This window comes from Nelusetta ayraudi, unplaced genomic scaffold (assembly GCF_046127955.1).
Source record: "Nelusetta ayraudi isolate G7.1 ecotype Tasmania unplaced genomic scaffold, CSIRO-AGI_Nayr_v1 ptg000011l, whole genome shotgun sequence".
NCBI classification, from domain to species: domain Eukaryota; kingdom Metazoa; phylum Chordata; class Actinopteri; order Tetraodontiformes; family Monacanthidae; genus Nelusetta; species Nelusetta ayraudi.
In genome coordinates this window covers 9,739,928-9,750,453 of record NW_027466061.1, presented here as the reverse complement: position 1 = coordinate 9,750,453, position 10,526 = coordinate 9,739,928, and the positions used below count along the sequence as shown (strand labels likewise).

At 44.4% G+C, this 10,526-nt stretch overlaps 1 protein-coding gene across 4 annotated transcripts; it reads left to right on the top strand.

Moving 5' to 3' along the window:
* dis3l2 (DIS3 like 3'-5' exoribonuclease 2) lies at positions 1 to 8,822 on the top strand. Of its 4 annotated transcripts, none has more exons than XM_076020702.1 (21): positions 1 to 246; positions 1,069 to 1,820; positions 1,915 to 2,045; positions 2,599 to 2,652; positions 2,815 to 2,916; positions 2,992 to 3,151; positions 3,260 to 3,321; positions 3,405 to 3,634; positions 3,722 to 3,895; positions 3,968 to 4,047; positions 4,381 to 4,493; positions 4,577 to 4,684; positions 4,794 to 5,027; positions 5,226 to 5,305; positions 5,389 to 5,572; positions 5,769 to 5,855; positions 6,007 to 6,154; positions 6,334 to 6,464; positions 6,724 to 6,828; positions 6,965 to 7,069; positions 7,183 to 8,822. In XM_076020702.1, the coding sequence occupies exons 2-21, from the start codon at positions 1,100 to 1,102 to the stop codon at positions 7,285 to 7,287; spliced, it is 3,114 nt and encodes a 1,037-aa protein (XP_075876817.1). In that variant the 5' UTR covers positions 1 to 246; positions 1,069 to 1,099; the 3' UTR covers positions 7,288 to 8,822. The 4 variants fall into 4 exon arrangements, with proteins under 4 accessions (XP_075876817.1, XP_075876819.1, XP_075876816.1 ...); XM_076020704.1 differs by having other exon boundaries at positions 9 to 246; positions 1,378 to 1,820; XM_076020701.1 differs by lacking the exon at positions 1 to 246 and adding an exon at positions 342 to 698 and having other exon boundaries at positions 1,939 to 2,045.
* Positions 8,823 to 10,526: the final 1,704 nt, after the last annotated feature.

Here is a 10,526-nt window from a genome sequence, read left to right as displayed (position 1 = left end):
TGTGAGTCCAGACTAATATCGACTGTGATAGCGAAAATGCAATTCTACTAATGCCGTTGGTCCTGAAGAGGAATAAATGAAAGTTAAACGGGCTTAACTTTCATTTCTTTTGAAAGACGATAAATTCTAGTGTGTCCGACAGCTAACAAAGGCAGCACACTCGCAACCATTTATGACGACAGCGGAAGCAGAGAAAGTGTCATCTTACACTTGTCTCTGAACCAGCTAAGTTTGACGCGTTGTAAGGTAAGAACCAACGACGAACTCTTTTTGTTATTTATCCTGGTTGAAAACGTGTCTGCTCACCATTCACACCGATGGTTGTTCAATTCTATCGTTAGCCGATGCTGCTAGCTGAATGTTGCTAGCTTTCTGAAGAAAATAGCCTCGTTCACTCTGCATTGGCCGCAGTGTTAGCCCATAGCTGCTTGGTCATGTCAAGATGTTGACCCGGATATATGCCATGGCTATATTTCTCAGTAATGTTATATCCTCGATGCGCTAAAACACAACGTATTAAATCCGTTTGTCCAATGACACTGATGGCCGATGACAGTCGAATTCCATTTTACTTTCATCTCTTTGTTCATTTGTTGTGCTTGTATCTCAGCACAATTGAAATTGATTCGACAGCAAGTGTCACAACACACCTATATTAATTCGAGAATATTATATGTCAGGGAGGTTTACTACAAATGGTAAGCGTTATGTACGTTGTCCTAAATGACTCGTAATTCACCTGTGGATGGGGGAGTTATTGTGTTACGTTATTATGCTCAAGGTTGTCTTCTGCGTTTTTGACCCGTGAGTAAGATTGAATGTAGTTTTGAAAACTAGATGGGTTTACCTGAACATGATTTTGAACATATAATTTAATGACCTCAGAAATAACCAGCCAAAAGTGTTATTTAAGAAAAGAAAAAAAAACATTAATTAGAGCATCGACAAAAAAAAGACATTGAACGAATTGTTATTAAAGCATGTTTTAACAGAGAGAGAGGGAGAGGGATGCGCTTAGTGACAACTTACGTTTTGTTGTTTGTTTGTTTGTTTAACCTTGTTTTCCAGGCTCATTATAGCTTGTTTGCAAGATTTCTATATGGATCCTCCCCGCCAGTCTAAGAAAGCCAATCTGAATCGAGAGCCCAAGCGAAATCAGAATCACACAGGCTCTCCCCACCTTAAAGACGCCTATGCCAGGCTTCTCAGCCAGCATAACGGCGCTAAATTCAGCCAGTACCTGGAGCAATATGCACAGGATATCTCTGCTCAGAGGGAAGGACTCGGAACAAGCACAGTGCTCAGAGCTCAGAGCGACAGGCTCAACATACCCCAGCGAAAAGGCGACCACGTTCCTAATCATTTCTCTGATTCCAGTGACTTCTCACCATCGTCTCTTAAGAGTAAAGGAGAGGAGCGCTCACTGTCTCTGTATATGGAGAAACTGAACAGCCGCAGTGCTCAGCAGGAGTGTGAGAGGAAGCAGGGTGTCTTGGAGAGGCAGCAGAGGGGACAGCGTAAGGACACGGCCACCAGCCAAGACGGGGACATTGAGTCTGGAGAAGACGCTGCGTCACTGAAGCCCACTCAGTCAAAAAAGCAACCGAAAAAAACCAAGGACTCAAAAGAGAGCAGCTCACCAAAAAAAGCCAGTGCAGTAGGACAGGAAGAGAAAATGAACAAGTCTAAGAAAAAAAATCTGCCAAAGAGCCCTGCAGATGACGATAGCAGACAAGGGACATCAAAATCTGATGCCGACGCTCAGTTAACACGGCCAAAGTCCCCCTGCGGTAAAAATAAGAGCCTGCAGCAGACCAGAGGTAAAATACAGTTTATCAAATATCACTTCTCACCGAGCAGTTAGTCTGAACTATGTTTTTGTGTTTGTTTTTTTTGGTGTTGTTGCTTTTTCAGCGTCCACTTCCAATTCTTCTGCAGAAAAGAATAAGAGCAAAGGTGGCAGAGGTTCGAAGAAACAGGTGTTTGAATCCTACATGACGCTGGAGGAGGTGTCACATGGTCTCAAAAGAGGAGAACTCATCCAGGTGCTGATCCACATTTAGCACGTTTTCACATCAAGACCCAAGCATGCTCGATCCAATAGTCACCATGCCCGGGCCCACTTTGAAACTGGTCTCGGCCACAGTTCCTGCTTGATCCAGGCCATAAATTAACCATGGACTGGTTGTCATTTGCATCTCCAATGTTAAAAAGTGAATGTCAATGAATGTGCTCTGCATTCATTTATAGACGCACTGAATCGAAGTGAAGAGAAATAAATGCCACCTAGCTAATCAAGTGATTGGTTTCTTCTTCTTTCTGCGTGTTTATTGGTCATTTGAGGATCAGTCTGGTGTGCAGTGCCACTTGCTGTATTGATGTGTGTGCATACATGAACTTGAACACCAAGCAGCATTCCCTGTTGAGAGATAACCAGTGAAGGAGAGGGGAATCGGGAGCAATGACCTTTTTTCACACCTAAGCGTACGTCACAAAGTTGGGGCAATGTGGACAAACCAGTGCAGTTACTAAGTGGAGCAATGAATGGTTTGCAGTGCTGTCAATATAATAGATGCATTCTCTGCGTTTTCCTCACAGGGACAGCTGAGGATCAACCCAAAGAAATACCACGAGGCTTTTATCCCAGCGCCTGTAAGCTCAGCCCAACCCTGTGCCCAAGAGTAAAACACACTGCACATATGATACTAATAAAAGAAAAACATAAGTCACCTTGTGCATTCAGTCTGTCTTTTCATTTTTAAGACTTATAAGAGGTCAGCTTGCATTTAGAGGAATCTGCTTCCATGTCTACAGGAAGACACAAGAGATATTTTTCTGGACGGCATCGTCTCACGCAACAGGGCGCTGAATGGAGACGTGGTGGTTGTTCAGATTCTCCCTCGAGACCAGTGGAAGGTAGAGTGGCCTTTGTCTCTGTTCATTCAGACTTTGATTTCCTTCAGCGGCTGATGGAGGTTTTTGTTTCTTCAGGTCGTACGGTCAGACACGGACTGCGAGGGCTCCAGCGAGTCAGAGGTCCAGAAGGAGAACAAAGGACAAACTGTGCAGAAGAAGAGAGCGGACGGAGCCGATTCCACTCCCGAGGACGAGCTTGTCAGAAAACTTCACAGCACCAGTCTCACCTGTGCAGGTACCACGGCCAGGCTGTCCTGACACTTGCTAAGTGTCCCTGTTATTTAAGCATCAGCTCAACTACTGATGTTCGTTAAGCTGTTAAAGCGCATTTTTGTCCTTGCAGCTGAGCATCAGGAGCCCTCAACCTCTGCCTCTAATGGGGAAATAATCCAGAAGACCGCTAAAGTGAGCTTCCAACCTTGAAGGGGAAAAACAATTTTCACAAACTCTTGCAATCCTCTCTTACTTTCTTTTTAATCTTTCCTCAGGTTGTGTACATTGTTGAGAAGAAACACTCCAGAGCTGCAACAGGCTTCCTCAAGTTCCTCCCCGACAAGCCCTTTGCCATGTTCTCCCCTGTGGACCACCGGGTGCCGCGGATCAACGTCCCCCTCGCCGACTGTCCCCAAGACTTTGTCTCCCGTCCCGGCGACTACAGCAACACCTTGTTTATATGTCGGATCATCGACTGGCCAGCAAACAGCAACTTTGCAGAAGGGTGAGAGAGAGTTACTATGCAAACATTATTATGTGGGAAACAACAGCGTGAGAGCCAACCAGACGTCCTCCTTGCCCCCTCCACCAGGAGACTGGCTAAGACGCTGGGCCAGGCCGGAGAGATCGAGCCAGAGACGGAGGGTATCCTCATGGAGTACGACGTCGATTTTTCCGACTTCTCCAGCGAGGTGTTGGAGTGCCTGCCCAAGAACCTGCCCTGGTCCATCCCGCCAGAGGAAGTGAGCACCAGGAGAGATCTGAGGTGAGACGGCAACACCATCATGATGCTGATCTGTGTGCGTCCAGTGGTCACTTAACAGTGCTTCTCCTGCAGGAAAGAGTGCATCTTCACCATCGATCCGGCGACTGCCAGAGATCTGGATGATGCTCTGTCCTGCAAACTGCTGCCAGATGGTAAAACGTCTTAAAATGGAACTTATTAAAATCCCATTAAAGAAATAAATATTTTAGCAGTATTTTCTTATAATGATAATGCTGTTTTGCCCTTCAATTATGTTTTTTAAGTTGGTCTGATTTTGCACTAAGATAAAAAATTGAGTTCATGGTCAGTACGAGTCAAGTTGTTTTCACATACCTGTGTTTGCCCAGTTAAATATTTGACAATATTGATCTGAAAACGTGTTGAATATGGGACCTTTTTAAATGTCCCATGTGAGCTCCACTTCCAAATGCAGAGACTCTCTTGTACAACGTGTCTGGAATTCACTGTCTCACTTCTTGATTTAGGTAACTTTGAGGTGGGGGTCCACATCGCTGATGTCAGCTACTTTGTGGAGCAGGACAACGACCTGGATGCCGTCGCCAGTCAGAGAGCCACCAGTGTGTACTTGGTGCAGAAGGTCGGTTTCCCTTTCAAACGTTCTGACAATGAATGGCCCATTGTTGTTGTTGTTGTTGTTGAAGGAGTTTTGCTGTTTGTCAGGTGATCCCCATGTTGCCCAGGCTGCTGTGTGAGGAGCTGTGCAGTCTGAACCCTCTCATCGACAGACTCACCTTCTCTGTCATCTGGACGCTCACACCAGAGGGACGGGTACGACCGCACAGCCAATCGGAGCTGCACTCCCAGTTCCATCCCTCTCAGTTTGGCCGGTTTCCCCGGTTTGTCTCACTGGTTCTGCCTCACCTGCCCGACCCTGCAGATCCTGAGCGAGTGGTTCGGCCGAACCGTCATCCGCTCCTGCGTGAAGCTGAGTTACGACCACGCCCAGAGCATGATTGAGGCGCCAGAGAAGATGTTCTCCGCCGAGGAGTTGCCGCCCGTCGACCCCGAGCACCCCATCGACGAGATCCACCAGGCCGTGCTCAACCTGCACTCCATCGCCAGGAACCTGCGCTCTCAACGCTTCTCAGGAGGAGCGCTCAGACTGGACCAGGTGAGGAACCACTTCAGATTCAGATTTTGGTTTTTTTCCCATATGGCATATTGCAATTCAGTTTACACAGAAGCATAACAGCATAAGAGTACAACAAGCCTTCAAAGGCGTTTTTCTTAAAATGTATATTTAATACTTCTAGTAACAAAAACCAGACCAGAAGCATTTTCTTAACGTTTGCTTCTTTTTTCTTTGAAGTTGAAACTGTCTTTTACTCTGGACAAAGAGACCATGATGCCTCAGGGTTGCTATGTTTACCAGTATCGCGACAGTAACAAGTGAGTGGCCGCCATCTCCAGAGTCGTAGTTTGTTCCACCTCTTTCATTTGCCGCTGCCTGACGACCCTGCGTCGTTCCTCAGGTTGGTGGAGGAGTTCATGCTGCTGGCCAACATGGCCACAGCGCACCACATCTACCGCAAATTCCCTGAACTGGCTCTGCTCAGGCGCCACCCGCCACCCAAAGCCAAAATGGTGGAGGAGCTGCAGGAGCTGTGCAACCAGCTGGGGATCGACATTGACCTGTCCTCTGCTGGAGCACTGCATGTCAGTACAGCTGTTGTTGTTGTTGTTGTTTTCACAACAAGTTAGCATAAGGGTGTTCCTTCTTGTTGTTTGATTCTTTAATATTTGGTTGCCTTTTTACCATAACTGATATAGTTTTTCTCCCTGTTTTAACAATGTTTTAAAAGACCGATGTTTAAGTCATCATGCCTTCTTATTTTGCTCTTCCATCGTGCAGAAGAGTCTCATTGCCACCGTGGGTGACGATGAGTTTTCCACGGCCAGGAAGGAGGTTCTCACCCATATGTGCTCCAGGCCGATGCAGGTAAGAACTCTGTTCACTCTGCTCCTCAGTGCAACTTTAATGACACCTTTTGAAAGGCCTTTAGTTTATGACGAGTTACTCGAGTTAAGAGCAGAGGTTGAACAGCATATGTATTTTCAACATACAACATCCGCTTCCCTGCGCTCTCTAGATGGCGCTGTACTTCTGCAGCGGGCAAGTGCAGGAGGAGAAGCTCTTCAAACACTACGCTCTCAATGTTCCTCTCTACACTCACTTCACTTCTCCCATCAGACGCTACGCTGACATCATCGTCCACCGCCTGCTGGCTTCGTCGCTAAGTGTGTAACCTCAAACTCACTCACTCACTTACACACACAATCATCTGCTTCCTGCCGGGTGATGCTGTGGTTTTAGTTTAGTCTTTGCACTTGTTTTGAGTTTTGTCATATTGTGCGATTGCCATTCAGCCAAGCGTGATATTTAATTTTTTTTTTTAAACGTCTCCCCCTGCGTGCAGAATGTGGACCGCACTTGAGCCTGTCAACAGCAGAGGTCCAGAAACAGGCGTCCCACTGTAATGACAAGAAGACGCTGTCCAAGAGGGTCCAGGAGCTCAGCTCTGAGCTCTACTTTGGCGTGTTTGTCAAGGTGGGCGGGCGAGAGCCTATTGTGCATCGTTGGTTTGCATCTGTAGCTCTGTTTTCATGAATTTACAGCCTTCCACAGAAATATGTTTGATCAAGGATCAATGTCAAGGTGGCCTGTCCTAGATAAACACTGCTGGTGGGAATAAAATGTTTGGAGCCTTATCGTATTTTTTTTGTTTTGTTGTAAATGTGATGTTTTTGCAGTATTGAAAATGAGCCATGACGTTGGGTGAAAGTTTTGCGGTGTGTTTGTCCCACAGGAATGTGGCCCTCTGGACTCGGAGGCCATGGTGATGGGCGTGCTGGACCAGTCCTTCGACGTGCTAGTGCTCAGATACCGAGTGCAGAAGCGCATCTATTGCAAGGTCGGCTGCGTTTTTAGAGAAATTGACAAATTATACCGACTTACCACTTGCTGAACTCCCTCAAAACCAGCATCTTGCACCCAGCCGAGCAGTATTAGTCCATCCTCTTTGACACCATCTGCATCTTTTCCTTCAGTCCGTGGAGGGTCTGAGCTCCTTCCGCCATCGCAAGGTGGGCAAGAAATCAGAGCTGACGCTGGTTTGGTTACCAGAAGACCCGGAAGAAGCTCCAATAGAGCAGGTGAGAAACACACACACACACACACACGATTACGGTCACTTTCATTACAGATTTTTTTTGTGTTCACATTTTAAAGATAAGTATTCTTTTTGATCATTTTGTCTCATTCATAGACTATTTCAATCTTCACGCTGGTGGGAGTGCAGCTCCAAGCGGACGGTGCACCCATGAAATACAGCGCCGTTCTCAAAAGGCCTGAAGAGAACAAGGCCGGTTAAAGGAGAGCCAGAGTTGAGTGAAGGCACGTTTAGAATTGCAGATTTTATTTGAGCCGTTTGGTTCAGCGGTGAGATGATGCTGCTATTTTTATTTTATATTTGTTTTTGTTTTTTATTTTTTTGCTGACCTTACGACGACTGCCTCAGTTTGATGAATTGCCACACAGTCCAATTTGTGAAAGCTGAATCTTAGCATTTTTTGCTTTGCTTTGTTTTTTTTTAAGTTGGACATCGGTGGTTGATGTCCCGGTTGATGTTTGCAAAGCAATAGCAGAGAATGTTGCGCTAGTTAAGAGGCCAACTGTATCTGACTGTGAAAAATGTAGTCGTAGCAGTATTGTAAAATAGGAATATTAAATTTTTTAGAACTAGAATAACAGCAGTTCCAATTTTAATTCTGTGTATTTATTTTTTTAATGCCAGTCTGGTCAATGTTTAACAAGTTATGAAATGGCAATTATTGTTTTCGGTATAACATCCCTCCCCCCGCCCCCCCCCCAAAAAAAGAAAAAGACTTGAATGTGAATTGCTGCTGCTTCTTATGATTATTTTCTCAAAAAGGGTAAACGGTTTGTTGCCTTAAGTTCTTGATGTGTTTTCATTTTGATCCCTGTTTTTTTTGCTGCTGTGGATTTTTATTTTGTTTTGTTTTTAATTTTTAAACTTAATAATTTGTGCACAGCCAAAATGTGTTTCATATCCCCAATGAATATCAGCCTTAATTTAGTAAAGTAGCAGAACAAGTGGGGCTGAGTGAGGAGCTCCACCAGATTAGACACTAGGCGGCAGTATAATATGATGCACCATTTTGTTTTTTTCCCCCAAGGACAGTTCACTGAGACTTGCCTCTCCTTGTCCCTATAGTCACATGTGTAGGAACTGTCTCTGTTATTATCACTGCCTGTTGTTTTGAGGTGCAGGTGGCAGAGATGTCAGATGTGCAGTGAACAGAACAGAGGTGAATGGTACAGGTCTTCTTCCCTCAAAACTCATCACATGCACAATACTGAAAACTCTGCACATGCACCAAACTATGAAATAATAATCCCCTCTATGATTGTAGGGGTTATGGCAATGGGTGAAATGCCAAAATGTTGAACTGTCCCTTTAAGATTCCTGGTTAATAGGATTTAGCCAGCCTTTGACCACAATAATCACACACTGCCTCCCTCTTTCATCCTTCAGCTCCACTAAACTTGAACTGTCCCTCGGGTGTGTATTTGCGATACAGTCAGACTAATACAACTGTATCATGTCATCCGGACTACTTGTTTTCGCTCTTTGAATTACAGGATATATTTTATGATTTTTCACTGACAATGGTTTTCAGTCTTCCAATTCTCGACCATTTTAAACCACCTTGTGCAAAACAATTGTAACTGTGTTGTCCAATGGTGTTAGGAAAAAAAAGAGAAAGGTGTTACTGTGACATGTGACTCCATGATTGTCAGTATTTAAAATGCATTTGTTGCATCTGTCAGTGCCAAAGCTAACGCTGATGTCTAGAGGTGAATAAATGCAAACAGGAAAACCAATGACAGAGCGGAAATGACTGATTTATCTTACACAATCGCATTCTACAGGGTTATGAAGGAGGCTTTGGAGAGCCGAACACGAATTTCAACCCTTACAAGTACATTAAAAACATTTTCACAATACTTCTGTCTTTATTAAATGCTGCTGATGAACAAAAATCTTTGTCGTAACGTGCCATAAAATGTTCTTTATCTACTGTTAAATATCACCGCTTTATGTTCATACACCTGCACTATCTGTGCTTGGCCCACACCCACCCACTTGAATACACCCACTAAGCAAAGCCAGTGAACTTCATTAAATTGGGTTAGTTACTAGTGAGTCAAAGGACTTTAACATGTATACAAAAGGAAGAAGATGCTGCTAAAGAAAAGTGCTGTATAGAAAATGCTTATCAAGCCTGAAGGGATTGTAACCCCTGTAGTTCATCATGTGCATAAACTGATATCTGTTCCGACTTATCAGACACGTTTCTCCACTGCTGGCGCCACGCTCTGCCCTTCCCTCACAGCGAAAAGATATTGAAACACAGTGCAGTTTCTCGACATGACTTTCCTCTTTGTCCCTGCTATCAATGTGTGACATCTCATTTTTCTTGTCATTTGTAAATGTGCCATTAACAGGAAACCAGCAAACAATGCGCAGTTACCTTCATTGTCCAGAATCACCTCATGCAATGACTTAATTTCATATCAGCGATAAAGAAATCACTGCAATAAACCATTTAATGACTCAGTCATCATTGCTTAGAACTATGTCTTGTTTAAAAGTCCCATGTTAGTGATGTACTTAGCTTTAGATTGTTAGAGCTCCTGAAAATAACAAAATCACCCCTGTGTTCACAACTTGCAGATGACGAGCTGGATTTTTAGCTTCCTGCTAGAACCAGTGTTTGCTGAATCTCGTGTTTGGAAAGGGGCAGAAACAAGACAATCTAAGAGGGCAGAGCTATCACCTGACTGGGGTTGTGGTATGAGGAGGAGGTCACTGCCCTTTGTGACCTCACAGATGATGATTTCTAGACCTGTTTATTTTGGCAAGGATTTTCTGCAAAGCAGAATACAGCAGTCAAAGAAGGACATCCCATTCCTGAGGCATTCGCCGAGAAGACAGACACATTATTGTTAGAAAACACTGGCTGGTGAGTTTGACATATTGTTGACCCTTTACCAGATTTCTGGCCCTTTTGTCATGGTAAGTATTTTAATCAAGTATTGACATCTTTACATCATTTAAAATACTGACGGTCCTGGAGTGTGGGATGTACTCCATGCTTGTCTGTGTTTGAAATGCATTTGTTGCATCTTTCGATGCCAAAGCTAACGCTGTCTAGAGGTGAATAAATGCAAACAGGAAAACAAATGGCAGTGGTGAAATGACTGATTTCTCTTCCACAGTCACATTCTACAGGGTTATGAAGGAGGCTTTGGAAAGACCGGCACTAATGCCAACCCTTCCAAGTGCATTAGATACATTTTCACAATACTTCTCTCTTTATGAAATGCTCTGGATGAACAAACAACCTTGTCGTCACGTACCAGGGAGTGTTCTCAATCTGCTGTTAAGTAGCACAGCTTTATGTAATTCATGCTCATGCACTATCTGTGCTTGGGTCCACACCCACACACTTGAACACACAGCCACTAAGCAAGACAGAAACTCAAATTCTTGTTAGAAAACACTGGCTGGTAAGTTTGACATAC

Excerpts from the sequence above, each read along its gene's own strand:
- dis3l2 (XM_076020701.1), top strand. The coding sequence starts at position 550 with ATGACAGTCGAATTCCATTTTACTTTCATCTCTTTGTTCATTTGTTGT. Across the intron at positions 5,028-5,225 it reads GAGCGCTCAGACTGGACCAG|TTGAAACTGTCTTTTACTCT; the intron begins GTGAGGAACCAC and ends TTTTCTTTGAAG. Across the intron at positions 6,155-6,333 it reads CCTGCTGGCTTCGTCGCTAA|AATGTGGACCGCACTTGAGC; the intron begins GTGTGTAACCTC and ends CCCTGCGTGCAG.